The 22,605-nt window shown below is 42.5% G+C and overlaps 1 protein-coding gene across 22 annotated transcripts in view; it reads left to right on the top strand.

Annotated features, from left to right (window-relative positions):
• The window catches only part of PPP6R3 (protein phosphatase 6 regulatory subunit 3), a 144,962-nt gene that overhangs the window by 116,042 nt on the left and 6,315 nt on the right, over positions 1-22,605 (top strand). For 13 of the 22 annotated variants that reach the window (XR_005373582.1, XR_005373581.1, XR_005373580.1 and 10 more), the window contains 7 exons: positions 3,875-3,972; positions 5,592-5,646; positions 6,980-7,110; positions 13,192-13,313; positions 15,447-15,600; positions 17,020-17,126; positions 18,797-18,947. Coding sequence is in view for 10 of the 22 variants with exons in the window: in XM_038563695.1 (XP_038419623.1) it covers positions 3,875-3,972; positions 5,592-5,646; positions 6,980-7,110; positions 13,192-13,313; positions 15,447-15,600; positions 17,020-17,126; positions 18,797-18,947 (818 nt within the window). In the remaining 12 variants the exon portion in view is untranslated. The remainder of the gene's footprint in view (positions 1-3,874; positions 3,973-5,591; positions 5,647-6,979; positions 7,111-13,191; positions 13,314-15,446; positions 15,601-17,019; positions 17,127-18,796; positions 18,948-22,605) is intronic. The other 9 variants (XR_005373583.1, XR_005373579.1, XM_038563696.1 and 6 more) reach the window with 2 other exon arrangements.

The raw sequence follows: 22,605 nt of genomic DNA, 5'->3' as shown, positions 1-22,605 counted from the left end.
CTTTTACCAGGGCCAGGGCCAGGGTGAAGCTGCTGACGACTGCTGACCCTGACTTTTGGCTTCCAGATAGGCTACTCTGGTAAAAGCTGAGTCAAACAGCTGCTTGGTTTCGGTACACAGTCAGTTTAACATTCACATTTTCAGGGCAGGTCTGAGGTGGTTTTTCAGCACTTCGCTGGCTTCTCCATTGATTTTCGACACTGCTGCCCTTCAGAAGCCAACCTTTCAGGGTTTGGCAGAGAGCACCTGGCCTGTAGGGGCGGTTGTGGAGCAGCAGGACCTTCGTGTAGAGCACAGCAGCCCCTTACTGCCACCCTCTTGCCTTGGCTTGCTGTTGGGCAGCACTAGCCATTCAGGGCGCCCACCTGGCTCACTGTGAACCCTCATATCTACAGGCACTTCTTTCTGGATCCAGAGTTCTCTGGGTTTAGCCCAGGAAGCACTTTCTCCCCCACAGAAGCACCTGGAAAGTATTGAAAGAGTCCACTCTGCCTGGCATGAACTCCAGTGCCACACATTCTCCACCCTTGTGATGAAGCTCATTGGTATAAAATGTAAATTATCAAGGTGATTCTGAACCTGTTGAAATAGCTCTAAGAAAATAATTTACCTATTTGTAAATAAGCTAATAACCTTGAAACTTTAGGCAGCTGATTTAACCTAAGAGTGGTTACATTTAGTTATCTGGAGAGTGGGTTCCCTTCTCATAATCTGATTCCATGGTTGTTTTGGGGAGAAGTTTTTCTGACAATTTTTGGGGTTGACTAACTGCTGGCATGCACAGGATCAGCCCCTATCACACAACTGCCATACCAGCAGAGTCCTCAGTGGGCTGCTGCCCTGTGGCTTTCATCTACATCCTAGGACTCTTTGAAGTAGGAAAAAGCATTCCTTTTTGCTGAACAAGCCTCTAGTAAACCTTTCTTTGCGTGTTAAACTATAAATCAGCCATGGAGCCATGGATCATTATGCAAATAAGAAATAGGTTTCCAAACCCTTTCTTTTTAAAGTTGGAAAGACAAGATTAGGTTAACTTAAGAATTTTATACTGAGTTCCATTGTAATTAGAATATTAGCTTATCCATTTCAGTTTCTCATTCACATTTGCAGTTAGGTCTCATTTGGTAGAGTTCTGAGTGTAGAAACAGGGCAGACCATTTAACAAGGTCACCTGACCATGTCACTGGTGGGGCCATACTTGGCTCAGGGAATGCTTCACAGCTTTTGTCTTCTGTCCCTTCTGGTTTCCTCACCTCCAGCGTTTGACTCTTCTGATTCTGAAAGAAGTGTGGAAAGGAAGCTGAGGAGGTCTTCCTCTTGCTGGGTCTGGAGAATGAGGGTTGACTTGTAGAGACAGGCTCTAGAGGTCTGATTGGCAGCCTCCCACTCCCCCATCCAAGCAGGCCTGTTCACAGGCAGTCACGTGAGATGGGGCACACCAGGACTTTTGTGGCTCAAGTGGAGCCTCCAAAGAGATTTGCTTAATAAAATGGTAGGCTCACTTTTCAGTGACTGTCTTTGGCCAGGATGATAGTTTTGGGAAGTGTGGGTTTTGGGGTTTTTTTCCTTAATAATTAAGTTTTTAATAATTACACAGCCATATGGTACTTTCCAGACTTGGATTTCTCCCTGTCCAGAGTACTTCTTCTATAGCTTTAAATACAGTATAGTAACAGTCTTTACATATGTGGCTTTAGGAAGCTCTGATAGCTTTATTAGCAAAAACTGTATTTGAAACCTGAAATTCTTTGCTAGCTTATATCTTCCTAGAAGCTGTAATTGTCTTAGAAGTAATGAGGACTGTAGTTTGTTGGTTTTCTTTTCCCTCTAAGTTACTTGGGTCTATCAGCTATATATCTCCGTAAGTAGATAAATGGATAGATAGGGAGACAGATGATGTAAGTATGTGTGTACATATGTATGTGTATTTGTACATATGTATGTGTGTTCATGTATATACATATATAATTAGTATTTGTATGCTCTTTATGAAGCATTTAACTAAACACTTTTGGGAACATTCCTTTCCTTTTGTTCCCAAAAAGATTCATATAGAAACACCAGAGTCACAAAAAAATTAAAGGGGAAAAAAAGAATCAAGCAAAACAACTGGGGAGGGACCTTTACCTTTGTGTGACCAAATTTCTATTCTAGAAATAAACTCAGAGCCCAGCTTATGCCATTGCTCAGAAGAATGATTTCATTACTGTGTCTTTGAAGGTGGCACACATCCCATTTTACCTTACAGAAGATAAAGATGCAATTCAGAGGAATTGGTTTCTTCCTTGTTGGTTTTTACGAATATGAGTGTTACATGTCATATTTTTCATCCATATGTTCAAGACTCAGCCACACCTTGCAGAACTTGTTCCTGACCTTCTCCGTTCACCCATACTCCCATGGTTCAGCCGTGGTATTCCTTGTGAGGCTGGCCCCCTGCCCCCGTGTTCATATAGTATCACCTCTGCAGGCAAGATAAAGGATGGCATGGAAGTGTGCGAGTGAGCAGCGGGGCGGTGGGTCTCTAGAGTTAGAAAAAAGTGAGGTTTTAGGTTCTCGGTAAACTAGATACCACTTTTTCAGACCAGAAGAGATGCCTTCCAAAGCCAAATATAAGGTTTATTTTTTAATCATCTTTAACTTGGATTATCCATGCCATAATTCCCTGCCATAAGAATGAGTAATCAGGAATTAACAGTAGAGGCATTTTTGCAGCAGATGTCTGCAGGGTGGAATCTGTGGGCTCTGCTCAAAAAGAGAACCAAAGAGGGTTCAGTTTCACTCAGTTATAGCTGCCTCCATACCAGCAAGTGGCCTCAGGGGTGATGCCTTTATTCAGTTCAGCCACCAGTTACTGCCCATGCTCTTGTCTGGGGTTCACCTGCAGGAAAGAGCTTTCTCAGCTATCCAGAGCTCTGTCCACAAGACAGCACACACATTGGTATTTATCTGCCTCATTTATTGTTTGGGGTAGAATGAGGAGTGGTGGCACTTGCTTATCTTCATTGTCCTTCACTCCTGACTGATAACGTAGAACGCATTTGTGCATTTCTCTTGCTCTGCTGGGCCTGCTTGTTGTTTTAAATCAGAGTATCAACATTTCTGTGAAGTCCATTTTAACATTCCCCCATTTCTCACCAAGAAAACCCAAGTGAGCCTGGTGCTCTCTAGAAATGGTGTAGGAAACAGAACAGGCTCCTCTATGGATCTTACAGTTGTAGGCTTTTCAGAGTGTTGTTGGATCAGTGTGAAAAGTTTGTCCTGTCTCTCTAAGGTAGGTAGGATAGAAGCTACTTTCATACTTTTCCCAACTTCTGAGACTGAAGTCTTTCTTTTTTTTTTTTTCTTTTTTAAGAAAAGTGTCCCTGAACATTGTGTCATAGGATGGTGAATGTGGTTATTAGTTGTTTTTCCTCTGGTGCAATGTTACTGTAGTGGATTGGGGGTGGGAGATACAGAGGGAGGCCGGGTGGTCACCACTTACTGGATCTTAGGTTAAGGTTGGTTGTGTCCAGAGGTGATTGATACATCTTATAATTTCAGACTGTCACATGTCACTTGATCGCCTCTTTGAACAAGTCTTAAGCGAGACCTCTCTAAAGATAATTCGCAATAGAGGACAGAGTGGTCACTTAACATTTCTTATAGTGAGTGACATGTGCATTGGAATGACTTGTGGGCTAAATTCCAAAATTTCCTTTTTTGGGCAAATGGTGTCTGAAATTATTTGATTTTTTTTTCTTAGAAAAACACACCAACTTTTTAAGCCCTAAGGCTCTATAAATAAGATGGTTTCTGGAACACAAATGGGCAAATAGTATGTAGAGTGTCATTAGAATCATTATATCACTGTCACTGGTCCTGGGGTTGCCAGGCCTTTTCTGATTATCAGATGCAACAAATGACGTCCAATTTTATTGACCAGTTTGGCTTCAACGATGAGAAGTTTGCAGATCAAGATGACATTGGCAAGTGAGTATCTTTTCCTGTTCCCCTCTCTCATGCACTCCTGCTTTTTGTGAGACATGTGGGTTCTGGGGACTCTTCCACATTCATGTGTTAAGAGGAGCCTGCCCTCCAAGGTGTCCTTGTAGTTCCGGCCTATTGGGCACTGAAGCACCGGAAGACAAGTAAGGATGAGAGGGTCACTCCCACAAGAGGGGCTGCCTCTGGTGTGGCTTCTCTCCCAGGGGTCTGTTATTGTTTAGATCGAGCTTCTCTTAGAAACCCTGCCCCTTGCAGTTGTAGTGCTGGATAGTGTTACCTGGAGTAACGAGTCCCTGCTGTATAGTTAGTGGGTTGGAGCAGGCATGGTTCCTTTACATCAGCAGCTGGTATTCTTTTGTGACAGGAGCAGCTCACCGTGTGTGCCTTATCTGGCTGACTCACCATAAGGTCGAGCTGGGTATTTTGGAAGACAGACCACTCATTCTGCTAGGCGGGGGAAGAGGAGCACAGAAATGGGAATTATTGGTACTGTACCAGATTAATGAATAGGTGATCTACAGAAATGAAAACAAATGGTATAGCATCTGGCCTCAGGAAAGGAGAGGAGTTTATAAATAAAGTATTTACAAGGAGGGTATTCTACATCACTGAGAACAGAGTTGAGTGTTAGATGGCTCTAATACTCCCCAGCCACTGCCTGGTGATGCCCGTCAATACCTGGCATCTCTGTGGCTCCTTACTGTATTAGGTCCTTGTGGCTTAACAACAGTCAGTGGAGCTGTCTTCTACCTCAAGTTGTGGTTTCTAGCATGTGAGAAGTTGGAGATTTTGAGCACACTCTTAGTTGTACCATGCAATATGCTGTTAGCGCCATGGATGGAGGCTTCACTGTAAACAGAGCAAGACTTATAGGCTATCAGCTGCCCTAAGAATCAACTCATATGATCCAAAAAGAGCAAGGACTGTCCACATGGTGTTTGTGTCTGTGTCCCAGAGGTGCTCTTACCAGAGCCTGTAGGCTCCCCACTGGCATCTCTACACACACCCCCATCCCCACTGTCAGTAAGTGTTACTAGTTAGGAATCCATCGCTTTAGAATTTATATTGTGTGGTTGGTGTAATGATTGATTAGAATAGATCTTGTAAGAATTATACTGACTCAGAAAGTTACATTTCACAGTCTAGGAGCTTTCTTCCCCCTACTTTCTTCCTCATTATGCCTATTAGAGGATTTTTGAGGTGTCTCTTCTGTATATGAATTTGTCCGTCCCTGGAGAAAGCTCAGTGTCTGACAACTCTTGGGTAATTTTTCATGTTTTGACTTGTTTCTTCTTTGCAAATAACGTATTTCTTGGCCAAGTAAATATGGCCCCAGGAACCATGGTTGTTACCGTGGGTGTTAAAAATCTTTTATAGGAAGGCTTCGAGGGAGGGTGTGTTTATTCTGTCTTAGGCCTTTCCACCCTGTATGAGTTCCTTAATACTAAGGGAGAAAGCATCATTTAATGCAAGCAGGTTTCTATTTTTATTTCACCTATGGAGATTTTAATGATGGTATGAATATTTTAACTTTGAAAAGTTACATAAATAGTGTTTATGTCAGTCTTTTGCTAATTATTCCTATACTTACATTTTGTTTATAGTGTTTCTTTCGATCGGGTATCAGACATCAACTTTACTCTGAATACAAATGAAAGTGTAAGTATCAATGTTTCATCTGGTGAGTGACAAGGTATGTGAAGGGTGGACGGGGGAAGCTAGGATCTGTCTGCATGCAGATGCCATGTGTGTCAGGACCCTCTGTGCTCCAGGAAACTTCATCTTAGTTTGGTGTTGCTTCACCCACTCACATGACCTTTATGCTCCCTGTGGGTATGAGCTTGCAGCCATGGTTTTCTTAAGATGTAGCAGGGCTGACAAAACTGGGCTCATTTGTGATTACAGTGTAGACATGTATCTTTAAAGACTGCAGTTTGAGTCTAGCCAGCCACCTTTTACTTCAGCTGTCTGTCACCAGGAAAGAAACTTGGGTTAGATCAGGGCCAGCTTGTCATCCCCAGGCAGGGCTCAGATACCAAGTCAGTCCCATCAGCAGATGACATGGGATTAGTGTCATTTGAGTGGGCACAGTCTTGACTTTTATGTTGATTAACATGAGAGACCACTTGTTTATTTGCTGATGTGATAAGGTAGAAACTGATCAGACTGTTGATGCTCCTGACTGCTTAGCTGGACTGCCAGATATGGAGGAAATGGAGGTTGCTTTGCTATTGGGGCAGATCTGGGACTGCATTTCAGGTGCTGGGGCAAGGAAGCTCTTGGAAGTAACCCGGTGCTTTGTCAGATGAAAGGGAGTCCATGATGCCAGTGTAGGCTCCTACGTGCCTTTTATTTATTTATTTATTTATTTATTTATTTATTTATTTATTTATTTATGAAAAGATCTTATTTATTTATTCATGAGAGACGCACACAGGGCGGGGGTGGGGGGTGGCGGGAGCAGACACAGGCAGAGGGCTCCATTCAAGGAGCTCGATGTGGGACTCAATCCCAGGTCTCCAGGATCACACCCTAGGCTGAAGGTGGCACTAAACCACTGAGGCACCCAAGCTGCCCCTACGTGCCTTTTAAATCCATTCTTTTTGGGGGAATTTTCTGTTGTCACACAAAGCTGACATTAGATGCTTTTACATTTTATTTTGGTGTATATGCTAGGCACTGTTTTTGAAAGGAAATGAAAGAGGGCACCTGGGTGGCTCAGTTGGTTAGGTGTCCAACTTGATTTTGGCTCAGGTCATGATCTCAGGGTCATGAGATTGAGCCTAGCACTGAGCTATACGCTCAGCAGCAATTCTGCTTGAGATTCTCTCCTTTTCCCTCTGCCCCTCCCCTGGTTTGTCTGCATGCACGTGTTCTCTCTAAAATTAATAAATCTTTAAAAAAAAAAAGGAAATGAAGAATATGATTTATATTGGCAACTTTTGGATAAAATGTTTGTCTTGTTCTTTTTCTCTCTCTTGTTTTTATTTAGGGAAATATTGCCTTGTTTGAAGCATGTTGTAAGGAAAGAATACAGCAGTTTGATGATGGTGGCTCTGATGAGGAAGACATCTGGGAGGAAAAGCACATTGCCTTTACACCAGAATCCCAAAGACGATCCAGGTAAGAGTCTGTTACAGTAGCAGTAATATCCAGTGCATAAAGTAGATGATGGTTAGGAAACATACATTGTATCCTGTGCAGATGTATATGTGTGAATTAGAGACCAGTGCTTCTGTCACAGTCAGAAATGCCCGGGTTGGGGCACCTGGGTGGCTAAGTTAGTAAAGCATCTGACTATAGATCTCGGCTCAGGTCTTGATCCCATGGTTGTGAGTTCAAGTTCCACATTGGGCTTTGCATTGGGCCCAGAGCTTACTTGAGAGAGAGAGAGAAATATGCCCTTATTAACTGTTGCGAGATGGTACTGGTACTCCTGTCTGTAGTGCGACAGGAGTGTGGACGAGTCAATGTGATGAACTTGAAAATACTGGAAGTGTTTAGACAGAGTTCATAAAGCGTTGTGACACAGCCTCTTGTGAATGGGAGGCCTTGCTGAGAAATGTAGTATTAAGTACTCTGAATAGATGTTCCCTTACCAGAAACACCTGTTGCTGCTGAGTTACCTGTTGTTTCCTATGAAAGACAGAGTTTCCCCAAGAAAGGGCAAAGTTGTTTCTAAAAGTTTATCTAACTGGGGGAGACAGTTCTGTCCATGGGGATGCTTTGGGATCAATCCAGTTGGGTTTTTTCCTCTATAATTTGTTGAAGTTACTCTAACCCAAGAACCTAAATACATTTGCTTCAGTACACAAGGAGTTCTTGTTATCTGAGAATCCATTACCAGAATCTTCATAGTTGAGAGAACAGCAGCTGAACCTTCGTTTTTATTTCATTTGTTTTTAATAAGTAACGTTTCCACATAGCATACAATTCAGAGAAAACAAAATATACAGTGAAAGGTAAAGCTCCTCCCCCCCCAAAAAAAAGTAAAGCTCTCCTCCCCCCCCAAAAAAAAGTAAAGCTTCCCTCCCACACCAATCTCTTACCCATTTTATCCCCCCCAAAAAAGTAAAGCTTCCCTCCCACACCAATCTCTTACCCATTTTATTCCTTTTGCTGAACAGAGCATGCCAGCCTTTCTTGCCTGTTCTCTGCATGTACCAGCAGTTATGTTGGGTTTCTTAGAAAGGCTTGTTGTTTCAGGTTACAGAAGACCTCACTGTGACTCAAACTTGGAAAAGTATATTTGTCTCATGATCCACAGCTGTTTAAGGTCATTCAACCTAGCTGCTTTTTTTTATGCCCACTTTTTCATCTTTTGCATATTGGCTTATTACTTTGTAACCACAAGGTAGCTAAAGCTCCAGAACCAGGAAGCAAGAGATAAATGTCTAAATGGCCTTTTGTTTGTTTGTTTTTAAGATAAAGCTCCAAACTTGTCACCATTTACTGTGAAATTTTGGTCCTAATGTTGAGTGAATTCACTAAATGGCCATTGCCTACTGCCATCTGTCCTCTAGGGGCAGACCATACTCACGCATTATTACAGCAGTGTGGTATGTCCCAATGGAGTACCATTTGTAGAGCATGTAGAGAAAGAAGTATGGTGATAAAGACAGTATCTGGAGGACGTGACAATTGATCCCCAGAGGGAACACAGGATGATGAGAAAAGGCAACTTTCTATTATTTAACGGCTCTGTTGAGGGATAATTGACATAGAGTAAACTATGTATTTGAATTATATAATGTGGTAAGTTTGAACATATGAATATATCTAAGAATACATCCATGAAACCATTATGTCAGTCAAGATTATGAACTTACCCATCACCTGCAAAAGTTTCCTCATGCTCTTTTATATTGCCTTTACCCAATCTGCTTTTTGTTCCTTTAGGATGATTTATGTTTTCTAAGGTTTTATATAAATCAGATTGTACATTATCTACTTAATGTTTCTTCCATCAACTTTGAGAGTCACTCATGTTGGGTGATGTATCAATAGTTCATTTGTTTTAATGTCTGTGCAGTGTTCTGTTGAAGGGATGTACTATTTACTGAATGGGTGCATTTGTTTATTCATTTGCCTGCTGATGGACATTTGGGTTTCTAGTTTGGGGCTTTGATATCACTAGAGAATAGACTGTGGTAAGTTATGGATGTATATCATATACCCTAAAGCAACCACGCAGCAACAAAACAAGGAATTATAGTTAATAAGCCAACAAAAGAAGTTACATCATAAAAAATATCTAAAAGAGGGCAAAAAAAATAAAAGGCAGTTGGGACACTCAGAAAATTACTAGCAGTATGATAACATTAAACCCAGGCAGCCCCATTAGGTATTACTGAATGCTGTTAAATAAGTAACGTCAAAACCTGTTAAACTGAAGAGATTGTCAGATTGGATAAAAATTCTGGTCTAACATTAGCTGCCTATGAGAAATAATTTAAATATAGACACAAACGGGTTAAAAGAAGTCTACACATTATAAATAAAGCAGATTTCAGAGGAAAAGGGTAAAGAAAGGGTCATAACGAGGTCAGATCTTCAGGAAGACATAACAGTTCTAAGTCCGTGTGTACCTAATAACAGCTTCAAAATAACACAGCAAAAACTGAGTACACTGCAAGAGAAGTAGACAGATCCACAGTTCTAGTCCAGTTCTACAGCACTCCTGCTCTGGTCATTGATGATGGGCAGAAGTCAGAGGCACAGAGCACTGAATACTGTCAACTAATATGACCCTGTTGGACATTTGCAGAGCACTCGACCCAACAGTAGCAGGGACAGGCACTGTTTTCAAGTGTACCACATGACCTATTTATGCCAAGAGAGATCATATTTGGGCCATAAAGCCAGTCTCAGCAAATTCCAAAGGTTTCAAGTCCTACAAAGTATGTTCTCTGACCCCAGTGGAATTAAATTAGAAATCAGTAACAGAAAGGTCTCTAGAAAACCTCCAAATATGTGGAAGCTAAATAATAAGGGAGTTACAGAAGAAATCAAAGGGGGGGGGGGGTATTTAAAGGATCGTTTTTGTACTGTTTATATCTAAAAAGTAGAAACCTCTCAAACCAATAACTTTAGCTTCCAGCTTAAGAAACCAGCATGAGGGATCCCTGGGTGGCGCAGCGGTTTGGCGCCTGCCTTTGGCCCAGGGCGCGATCCTGGAGACCCGGGATCGAATCCCACGTCGGGCTCCCGGTGCATGGAGCCTGCTTCTCTCTCTGCCTATGTCTCTGCCTCTCTCTCTCTCTCTCTCTGTGTGACTATCATAAATAAATAAATAAATAAAAATTTAAAAAAAAAAACCAGCATGAAGGGCAAACAGAAAAACAGTGGAGGAAATTGTTGCAAAAGCTGTTCTTTGGGACGCCTGGGTGGCTCAATGGTTGACTATCTGCCTTTGGGGAGACTGCTTCTCCCTCTGCCTATGACTCTGCCTCTCTCTCTGTATCTCTCGTGAATGATAAATAAAATCTAAAACAAAACAAAAAGCTGTTTTTCGAGAAGATTGAGGAAGTTGATGCACCTCTGGACAGAATGGTCAGGAGAAAAAGGAATGGCTCATACCAGGAGTGAGCAAGGCAATGTCACTCCTGGTACTAAAAGAATAGTAAGTGAAAATTGTAAACAACTCTGTGCCAATAAATCTGACAACTTAGATGATCTTTGAAAGACACAGACTACCAAAGCTTAAGCAAAAAACAAAAACAAAAAACAAAAACCCAAGAAGTCTTCTATCTATTAAAGAAGTTGAATTTATAGTTTAAAAATTCCCACATACACACAAAAACTCCAGGCTTAGATGGCTTCTCTGGTGAATTCTACCAAACATTTCAGGAATTACACCACTAGCTTTATAAAAAGCTTTTGGAAAATTGAAAAGGAAGGAATAGAGTGCCCATGTCGATCTATGAGGCCACATCAATGTGACCTGATAACCAAAGCTGACATGACATGACATGACATGACATGACATGACATGACATGACATGACATGACATGACATGAAAAGTGATTCAGTTATTTTTGTGAATGTGGATGCAGATGCTCTTTTAAAGGTTTTAGTAAATAATGGAATAATAATACATCATGACCAAGGAAGGCTTATTTCAGAAATTCTGAGTTGGGTTAACATTTGAAAATCAATCAGGAAGCATGTGGCCGAATCCAACATCTATACCTGATTATCAGAATTCTTAGCAAACTGGAGACAGAAGGTAATTTCTTTAGTCTGATTAAAGCTTTTACAATAAACCTACGGCTGGCTGACTGCATAGTAAAAATGGAATGATTTCCCTCAAAGATTAGGAACAAATCAAAAGATGTTTACGCTTACCACAGCTTTTCTCTATTGTTACTGGGGCTTCTAGCCAGTGCAATAAGTCAAGAAAAAGAAATAAAAGCCATCTATGTTAGAAAGGAAAGGGTAAAATTATCTTTATTCACAGACAACAGTTATTGTCAGTGTAGAAAACTTGTTGATATCTACGAAAAGATTATTAGAACAATTAAGTCGGTTTGGCATGATTGTATGGTACTAGGTCAATATAATTGCATTTCTAAGTACTGCAACAAACAGTTGGAATTAAAGTTACTAAAAAATCCTATTCATAGAAGCAGCAAAATATTAAATATGTGAGGATAAATTTGGCAAGATGTGCAAAACTTAGATGCTAAAAATTACAAGACAGCTGAGAGAAATCAAGAATTGATAAATGTTTATAATTTGAAACTCAATATTGTTAACATGCCAATTCTCCCCAGATTGATCTAGAATCAGTGCAATCTCAAGTAAAATGATAATAGGGTTTTTTTTTAGTGATTTAAGCTTGTGCTTAAATTCATATGAAAATGCAAAAGAGGAATCCCTGGGTGGCGCAGCGGTTTAGCGCCTGCCTTTGGCCCAGGGCGCGATCCTGGAGACCCGGGATCGAATCCCACGTCGGGCTCCCGGTGCATGGAGCCTGCTTCTCCCTCTATGTCTCTGCCTCACTCTCTCTCTCTCTCTCTCTCTCTGTGACTAGCATAAATAAATAAAAATTAAAAAGAAAATGCAAAAGAGCCAGAAGAACCAAAACAACTTTTTTTTTTTTAATTTATTCATGAAAGAGAGGCAGAGACATGGGGAGAGGGAGAAGCAGGCTCCCCACAGGGAGCCTGATGCAGGACTCGATTCCAGGACCCCGGGATCACGACCTGACCCAAAGGCAGACACTCAACCATGAGCCACCCAGGCACCCCCAAAACAAGTTTCATAAAGAACAGTTAGAAGACTAACAGTATTTGATCTCAAAATACAGTAATTGAGACAATGTGTTTGGGAAGACAGAGTAGTTTGGGGGATAGAAAAGTGTAAATAAGTAAGTATAAAGACAGCTGACTTCTGATGCAGGTGCAAAAGCAGTTCTGTGGGGAAAGGATAGTCTTTAAACAAACAGTTCTGGAACAGGTGAACATCATGCAAAATTATTGAACTTCTTGCCATATATACACATGGATTCCAAATGGATCTTAAACCTAAATGTGAAGCATCAGACTATAAAACTTACACTAGAAAATCTTTGTCCCCTTGGGTTAGGGAAAGATTTCTGAGGTAGGATGCCAAAAGCACTGCATGAAAGGAAATTTTCATAAGCTCGACTTGTCAAAATTAAGCACTTCTACTCGTCTAGCAACATTAGTTAAGAAGAAAAGGAGGATGGTACGTAGACTCAGGGAGGACATTTGCAAATTACGTGCCTGGCATAGGGCCTCTCTGGAGGGTGGTGCATAAAGGACTCTTAGGATTCTATACAAATTAAAGACAGTAACCGTTTTTTAAACTGTGCTAAAGGTGTAAAAAGATCCTTTAGAAAAGATGTGTGGATGGTAGGTTGGCACATGAAAAGCAGTTCAGCATCTTGGCCATGAGAGAAATGCAAATGACCACCACAGTGAGCTGCCTCTAGGCCCTATTGGAAGGTCGTCTGTAGATGTGCCCACATGTTCATGCAGAGCCAGGTGCAGTGGGGACAGCTGAGACCAAGATTAGGCAACACACTCATGAAGGCAAAGAATGAGCCCTTTGGAGTGCATATGATTTTTTTTCTTACTGGATGACCTCAGAATGTCCTGGATTTAGCCAGTGACTGATAGGCAGCATTAAATATTTTATTTTGGTCTTTGTGTCCCCCCCCCCCCTCCCCCCCCCAGCTCGGGGAGTACAGACAGTGAAGAAAGTACAGACTCTGAAGAAGAAGACGGAGCAAAACAAGATTTGTTTGAACCCAGTAGCACCAGTACAGAGGACAAAATGGAGGTAGACTTGAATGAACGTAAGTCAGCTGTTTCTTCCTCTGTATTAGTCACTGTGTGTTGGAAACAGGTGTATTTTTAAACAAGGCACTCTGGTCTGCAGGATGGGAGTTAGGTTGAGTCCCCTTGGAGGTGTAAGTGTCAGGGACAGGGCCTGAGGGAAGGAATGACTTTCCTTCCGATGATGCGGTGTCTCTTACAGTGTGGACACCCCACTGTGTGAGTCTGGCTAGGGATAGAGCACACTGGGGGGTCTAGCCTCTGGCTGCAGGGCCTAGGAGCCAGGCAGCAGGGGAGAGACCAGAATTAGGGAAGACAAGGAAGGGCTGTATTTGTGGAGTCAGAAATCCACTAAACCAGAGGAAACAACTTCAAGCTGAGACAATTTGAAATGGGTTCTTCAGAGTTGATTTATGAAGCCTATAACCTAAAACTTGTCTGGCTTCAGTGCTTATTCATGTCCTGGTACTTGCTAAGACGACTTGCTTTCACTGGACTTTAAAAAAAATGCCTGTTAACTTCTGAAAGTCCAGGTACATTTTTATTTGGAAGAGCCGTGTGGGTTGACACTGGAGCTTTCCTCAAGGCTGACAGTGCTTCATGTTCCTGGGGAAGGCCTTTGTGTCCTTAGTCCTGGAGGCTAAAAGCTAGCTCTGGGCATCAAGTGGACCTCACTACTGCAGAGTTGGCCAGGACCTTAATATTAACCCAGCACAGCCCCATGGGACAGACCTGGAAAGCGAGAGCCATGGAGGAAAAGAGGTTTGGCCTCTCTCCTCATTGCTTTCCCAGCTCACCATCTTCAGGAGGAAAAAGTGGGCTTTTCTCTATTAATTCAGTTCGAGTCCACATGCCTTTATCGAGATCCAGCTATGTGCCAGATGTGGAACACAGACTCCATCTAGAGTCTAGAGTCTCCTGAAGAATGGAGAGATTGTGGTAGATTCTGGGGCGCTCCCCTGGGAAGGTCATTTCTGTGTAGCCTAGCATGGTGTGCAGTGAGAGCACATAAACAGACCCAATTTCACCTGAAAGGACACATCCCCGAGGAAGTGACGTTAAAACAGACCTACAGGTTAGATCCAACCTTGGTCAGCAGTTCGTGCCATGAGGCTGTTTTGATGGATAGAGGTGAACAGCCAGATGAAAGGAGAAGTAGGGATATGGTCAGGAAGGGTCCTGAGCATAGGATCTTCTGTTCTCATGGAGTTTGGGGTGTGCCACCTGCTGTTTACTAGCCCAGAAGCTCTAAACCCCTGAAATTTTGAGTTTTTTATGGAATCTTCATTAAATGGGTACTTTTGATCAAATAACTGGCCATTAGTGATTTTCTCCACTTCTGGCCCCTCTTCCCTCCTAGGAGGGTGGGCTATGGGATAGGGATAAAAGTTCTAGCCCTCTAACCCCAGGCTAGTTCTCCTGGCAGCCTGCCCAGTATTGAGCCCCATCTTGAGGCCACCAGTCATCTCTTTAGCATACAAGACACTACTTCAGAGATTCCAAGGGTTTGGAGGTGGTGGTGAGCTGAACACAAATATGTATTTTTTCTTGTGTCACCAGAAGTCTTCCTCTTTGTGTTAGCTACAGTGGACTGTGGGAAGGCCATTAAAAGTATGAAGTGGGGCCACATCTGGATTGAGATGCATTTAAAGTTTCCAGTTTATTACAGTTGAATATACAACATTCTGCTTAAAAAAATTTTTTTTTGGAATAACTTTGGATTTACAGAAAAGTTGCAGAGATTATACAGGGAGTTGGGGCTGTGTACCCTTCCTTCGCCCATCTTCCTCCTGGTGTTCATATAATCTTGGTACCTTTGTCCAAAGTAAGAAATTCTAATATTCTCAAAAAAAAAAGAAAAATTATAATATTCTTTTATATGTATCTTTGCATCCTCGTGTGATATTTCTGGTGGAGAAAAAAATCTTAGAAATGGGAATTAGGGATTAAAGGAAGTCTACAGTTTTATAATAAGATAGATGTTATCACATTGCCTGACACTGATTCTGCTGTTTCCACCTCTATCAGGGGTGTGTTAGAGTGCCCTGTCCCCACCACTCTGGCTGCCTCCTTGCAAATGTTTCTGAAAAATATCTTGGATTGCACTGAACTTCTGAAGTATTCTCAAAATGAGATTTCTGCTCTCTTTTTAGCACCCAACTGGTCAGCCAACTTTGATGTCCCCATGGAGACAACTCATGGTGCTCCCTTAGATTCCGTGGGTTCTGATGTCTGGAGCACAGAGGAGCCGGTGCCAACTAAGGAGACGGGCTGGGCCTCCTTCTCAGAGTTCACATCTTCCCTGAGGTGAGTGTGTGTGTGCTCGCTCCCTGAACCTTCCATAGGAGAACTGGGAAAGGGGACGGGGTCAGCTGCAGACATTGTCTCTCACCTTGATTTACTCCCTACATGAAGATAATGCTCTACGCTAAGTCACAAATCAGCACAGGGGAGCTAGCGACACAGTTATGGATTAACAAGGAAACTAGTCTCTATATTCCTTTTATCCAGGTGAGCTGGGAAAGGCAGTGGGCTGTGTACACATAGTAGCCCAGGAAGATAGGGCCCCAGGAGGTTATATAGTAGGGTGCAGACCATCAGAAAACAAACAGGATTGAGGAGGATAGAAACAGGATAGAGCGAGAGCTCCTGACAGGCACCTCTGTGTGGAGTGTTACAGAAGAATGCACAGTGTATCTTGAATTTAACAGATACTCTGAGCTTGCATTTCACTTGTAGCTAATCTGGTGCTGTAAATTACAGGGCGTGATAGGATGGCTGTCAGTCTTGTTATTTGTAGTATTTTTGTTGACAGCAACCTATCTTTTCATAATTTTCCTGAATAATATTGCCAGCATTTGAATATTAACCATGGATTTCATGTCTTACTAGGCTTAGTTTGATTTGCTAAACATTGTTTTGTCTCAACTACACATTTAAAAGACTTTGTTGCTCTCCGTGCTGTCATGGAGAGCAAAAAAGTGTGTTTTTTAACTAATCACTGGTAATAGGCAAGATGGGAGCGTGAACTATCACAAGCTCACGGTTACCATCTTCAACAGTCAGGGGGCTGGCTGACACCTGTGTGGCTTTACAGCAGTTTCAAGGATAGCAGGAAGCCATTGTCAGGGGCAAAAGTGAGGTTGTGGGAAATGTCTCCAAAGTATTTTAAGTTATTTCACTAACTCCACTCCAGCACTGAACAGTCGGGTTTCCACCTCTTGTTTTTTTTCTGTCTTTTGTAACTAGAGGATAAGACCCCCTGGTTACTTGGAAGCTTGCTGCCCTTTACCCCTTGTGCTCAGGTCATGTTTTCTTGTTAAATATCACTAAGGCCCTCAGGCAGTTTGGCTCAAGGTAAGTAGGGATTTTTGTAAAAATCACAGCAGGTACAGTTGATGGTGCACAGTGTCAGCCCCTGTTGTCCCAGCCCTTGGGACCGAGGGGGAGGATGAGAGACTGGTGCGTTTTGAACCTGTCTGCAAACCTCTGCGAAATCCCCATGCTCCTATCCTACTGACTTAGCAGAATATTTACCTGCCTGCGCTCACCTGCTCTGCAAGCAGCCCTCTGCACCTAGATCTATCTCTGTGTACTTGGAGTCTGTGACAGACTGCTCCTGTCACCCCAGCGAGCCTACAACTTTGAAAGGGTTTTTGTGAATGAATCATGGTAACTGAGGGCTATTTGCCACTGCTAACATCTGAATTTTCTCTTTTCTAAAAGTACAAAAGATTCTTTAAGGAGTAATTCTCCAGTGGAAATGGAAACCAGCACTGAGCCGATGGGCCCTCTGACTCCCAGCGTTGGCACGCTGGCTGCGCAGCCTGAAGGTGGGTGTGGAGAGCAGGGCACCAGCTGACCCAGCCTGCTGGCCTTTCACCTGACTGTTGTTCAGGCTTTGACTGTATGCTTAGTTTTCTAGATCTGAAGAGTTGCTTTTGTCTACATAACAGTTTATAAAGCTAGTCTTGATTCTTAGGCTCAAGGGCTCAAAGGGCTCAGGGAGTTGAGGTGGTAGGTCTGATGTCCTCAGGGCAACTGATAAATTGTGTATTCATTCCAGAACCATGGCATGGTGATTTTAGAAGGCATTAGGGACCTAAGTGGTCAGTTGTTCAGTCCTATCAATATACAGAAATGGAAACAGACCCAGAAAAGAAGAACATCTTTGCCTGCAATGCCCAGTGTGAATAAAATCAGAATTAGGCGTGTCAGTGTTTTCAAGCCTCGCTGGTACCAAGTTCTTTTGTCCTTTGGAATTTGCTTTGCTGGAGCATGCGTGTGTGTCTTAGCATGTTTCAGGCATAAGGCTGTTTCTTTTCTTTTTTTTTTTTTTAAGATCTTATTTATTTATTCATGAGAGAGAGAGAGAGAGAGGCAGAGACACAGGCAGAGGGAGAAGCAGGCTCCATGCAGGGAGCCCGATGTGGGACTCAATTCCGGGTCTCCAGGATAACGCCCTGGGCCAAAGGCAGCGCTAAAACGCCGAGCCACCGGGGCTGCCCTAGGCTATTTCTTTTCATTTCACCTTTATGAACAGTTGAAATGGTCAGGGACATCCAGTGGGTTGTCTCGTTGTTCAGACTGCACATGTTATTCCTTGCAGAGGCCCTGAGCTGTTTCTAGCCTGATGAATGGGGCTTGGGAGCTGGGAGGGGGAGAGGTTGGTGAAACGGGTGTGAGGAATCAGTATGTAGAGGGGGAAAAAAAGCAAGTCTTGGAAAAAGAAATGAGGACCTAGGTGGGATGGAGGGGAGCACAAGAACCAAAGGACAGGAGAGGTCATAAAACCAGTAACTTAAAGTTGATTTGTCATTCTTCTCCAAATTTTATAGAGTTGACCCCATTTTACCCTGAGTTCTGCAGGTGGGTTTAGGTAACTTCATTTTACAGATAAGAGAACTCTTGCCCTAGAGTGAAACAGCTAGTAAGTGGTGAGGCTGGGGTTTGAATTCAGGGAATGTGACTTCAGAGCCCACACTTATAACCAATATAGCATATGGCTCACTAGTACAGAACAACGGAATAATAATCCACAAGGAACCATAAGAAAGTAACTTTAAAACAAAAAAAAAAAAAAAGGACCCAAGTGAAAGGAAAAAGACCACTGAGACCAGTACCCTGAACAAACTATAATCTCAGCACTTGTAGGCTGAAGTGGGCAGAGGCTGAATATATCCAGCTGCCCACTGCACCTTCTGCTATGAATTGGAACAGCCCCGGAATGGGAGGGCTGACTGGGAGGAGTTGAGGGTGTGGGTAAACTCTGGGCTGGGAAGGCCACAGGGTTCTGCTGGCCCTGTGAGATGAAAACCTATGGAACGTCTCTAGTGGGCGTTTTCAAGAATCCTGTGCCCATCAAGAACCGATTTAGGCAACAATCGGCAAACTGTCTCTTTCTCAAGCAGTAGATGGAACATCGGGTGGCTGGGTCCCCACAGAAGGTGAGGGATGCTTATTGTTTTTGGTAGGGTGACCATCCACCATGTGTTCTTTTCAGCGCCAGCCAGTGTAGCCATGGAAGCCAGCTCTGACGGAGAGGAGGATACAGAAAGTACAGACAAGGTAACTGAGACAGTGATGAATGGCGGCATGAAGGAAACTCTGAGCCTCACTGTAGATGCCAAGACAGAGACCGCAGTTTTCAAAAGGTAACCAGGCCAGGTCCTGCTGGCAGCTTCAGGTTGGGTTGGGGATCTCAAGTGTTAACATCTTCAATTGGATTGAGATGTGGATTCAGACATTAGCCTGACATCTTCCGAGCACCTCTGTTCAGCCCCATGAATCTGAATGAAGAGAGGGAGAGTTTGGGGTCTCCAAGTACCTCTCCTCTGCCTTTCTAGTACTCAGAAGACTGTAGATTAAGTCTAGTAGGTTCAAAATATGGGACAATAAAAATGGACATGTCTGTAGTCAAGAGTAGACACTGGCCCATCTAGAACAGGGTCAGTGCCCTGCACACCGTCTTCTCCAGACATAATACAGCCAGAACATTCAATAGCAGAGTGATAGCTTAAACAGTCAGTTTAACCTCACTTCTAAATTCATGGACCAAAAAAGAAATCATACTGCAAAATAGGAACACAAACCTGAAAGAGCAGTGACAGCCTTTTTGTTCGAACTGGGTGCTGCAGCTGGGTCGGCGCTCGTCACTGCGTCTCGATACTCTGCAGAGCCTTCAGCACAGAAGAAGGGATGTGTCCCACCTTGTGGTGAGGTCCCTACAGAACAGCCAGCACAGAAGGGGAGCATGGATTCCCCGTGGGGGTACATATGTGAGAGATTCTAAAGTTAAAAGCTAGCAAACTGAATCCACCTATGTGTTCTTGAGTCACAAGGTGCACTCAAGGACAGGGTGACCTGGTGAAGCATACTAAATGTGATTCTCGGACTGAAGAAGATAGAATCTATTCGGACCTTTAGTAGACAGGAGTATTTGAAAAAATTAAAGCCATTCATGACTTTTTGGCAGCCTAGGAAGAGAAAGTAGCTCCCTGAAACTGCTAAAGGTGTGTTCTGAAAATCTGTAGCCGACTTGATTGTTCACAGTGAGATGTGAGGTATGAGAAATGCTCCCTTCCAAGACATGACCTGGACAGTGAGACGGGCCTGTAGTCACTGCTGCTCTCTTCAGCACTGTACTAGCTAGCGGTCTTAGCACATGCTGCATAAACAAAAACAAAGCATACAAAGATTTGAAAGACTAAAATGGTTCTTGTTTGTAGATTATGATTTTCTGCACAAAAAATTCCCAGCAGTTTCATGAAAAATACTAGAATTACTAGGGAAGTTTAGCAAGTTTTTTAGACACATGTGAGTCAGATGCATCCTGTAAATCGATAGAAGGTGTCCTAGATGTGCGCCCCCCCCTTTTTTTATTTTTTCCCCCTTTTAAAATTAAAATGTTAAGCCTTGTCTATCAAGATTGAAAGGCATAATAAAGGTTTAAATAAGTAGAGATATGCCACGGGACGATATCTTTGGCTTTTTTTTTTTTTTTAAGATTTTTTTTTTTTTAAGTTTATTCATAGAGACAGACAGAGAGAGAGGGAGAGGGAGAAGCAGGCTCCATGCAGGGAGCTCGACGCAGAATTCGATCCTGGGTCTCCAGGATCACGCCCTGGACTGAAGGCGGCGCTAAACTGCTGAGCCACCAGGGCTGCTCATCTTTGGCAATTTTTTATTTTTTTTAATTTAATTTTATTTTTTTTAATATTTATTTATTCATGAGAGACAGAGAGAGAGAGGCACAGACACAGGCAGAGGGAGAAGCAGGCTCCATGCAGGGAGCCCAATGTGGGACTCAATCCTGGATCTCCCGGATCACACCCTGGGCTGAAGGCAGTGCTAAACTGCTGAGCCACCCAGGCTGCTCCTTTGGCAATTTTTTAACAAGTTAATGTATAAAATGATTGCATTTCTAATCAAAATCCCAGTGGAGCTTTTCATGGCGATTAGAGGCTGATAGTGATATTCGTAAAGAAGACCAAAGAGCCAGAAATAACCAAGGTCATTTTGAAGAAGGAAGGAAAGGAGAGAGGCAGAGGCATCACCAAGTGAGATCTCCTTTTGGACATGCTGTGCAGGTAGACACCACAGTTACAGGAACTTGGTGCATGCTAGAATGGTGTTATAGTCGGCAAGGAAAGAATAGCCTGAGAAGTAATGACAATTCTGTCAGAGAAAAATAAAACTGAGTCTGTCTCAACGTAAATATGAAAGGCAAAACTACAACTTTGAGAAGAAAACATGAGAGCGTATCTTTATAATTTGAAGGTTAAAGGGTTTTTTAACCATTAAAAAACCAACCATAAAGGAAAAAAGTTGATGAATTTTCTTTATTTAATTTCTGGTATTCTGAAAAACATGATAAAATGAAAAGATGTGCCATAACCTACAAAGGAAGATTCAGGAGCAGGGTAAAGGAAAAACCTAATATCAACAAGAAAAAAACAAGCTAATAATAAGTTTTAAATGGACAAAAGACACGAGCCATTATCTGTGGTGGAAAACAAGGAGCAAGCCAGCTCCAGGGCAGGCCAGCTTTACAAGTAAATAGGATGTGCTGGTTGTAGTAATGATTCGATCCTGTTTTGTGCACATTCATCTGCGCACTCCTGTCTCAGTTGTTGCAGAAAGTAGAAAAAGTGCAGAAGTTGCTGGATCTTTTTATGAGGCTGTGAAATCTTAATTCCAAAACCAGATAAGGATGATTACAGAAAGCAATCAGTTTATACACTTACAAGCGAACTAAATGCAGAAATCCTGTAGAAAATATTTGCTAACCGAATCCAGTAGCACATTAAAAATAATTCATAACATTAAGTTATGGTTTTCCCTGGACTGCCAAGAAAAGTGCCCATGTCATTTACAATATGTTAATAGCTTGAGAGGAAATCATTTGAGGCTTTTCATGATGCTTCTGATAAAGTTCCATACCCACATATGATTAAAACTGAGCAAAACAGGGACACTTCAGTGGCTCAGTCAATTTAAGCATCCAACTTGGTTTCGGCTCAAGTTGTGATCTTGTGGTTGTGGGCTCGATTATAATAATATAATAATCATCACCTGCCACCAAGTCAGTAGCAAACTTTTGTAACTAGTAAGAGTTCAGCAAAGCTACTGGGGGAACAGATCAGTTTTAAACATCAGTAACCTTTCTCTGCATCAGTAATCAGCAATTAGGATGTATAATAACAGGCAAAATACCAGTCATAAACTACATCAAAGTTAAGAAAATTCCTAAATAATTAAACCCATTTATCTATAGAGAAAACTTGAAAGTGCCACTAAAAGCAGTCCCAGAAGAAGAGTAGTCACGTGGAGGCCACAGTGGTGAGCATGGCAGCACTGTGCATAGAGGGGCATTGTGAGAAGCCAGGTGGAATTGGGCAGTGCACACCATCAGGCACTGTGCCATCGACACTAGAAACACATGGATCTTCCAGAGTATGTTGAGTTACAGAGATAAATACAATGAGGTATACAATTCAGAGCCACTTACTTGCCTCAAAATATGCATATGCAATGACTGTACATTTTATAAGAATGAAAGTAATACATAAACACATCAGGATAGTTGCTTTTCTGGGGAGGGCATGGATAATGAGGATAGAGAAGAGTAAGGAACCAGGTAGCTCGAGTTGTTAACAAATCTTTAGACTTTAGTTCAAGTTCTTCCTTATAAATTGCCTAGACCCATCTGAAAGGCACCCAAGAGATCATCCTAAAATTAGGCTTTTCATAACCAAGTCCAGGGCAGGACTCCCCTCTTGAGAATGATGGCCCTTCCCAGAGGGAACCTCT

The sequence above is a fragment of the Canis lupus genome, chromosome 18 (genome assembly GCF_011100685.1).
Source record: "Canis lupus familiaris isolate Mischka breed German Shepherd chromosome 18, alternate assembly UU_Cfam_GSD_1.0, whole genome shotgun sequence".
Lineage (NCBI taxonomy): Eukaryota > Metazoa > Chordata > Mammalia > Carnivora > Canidae > Canis > Canis lupus.
This window is presented reverse-complemented; position numbering and strand designations above follow the sequence as displayed.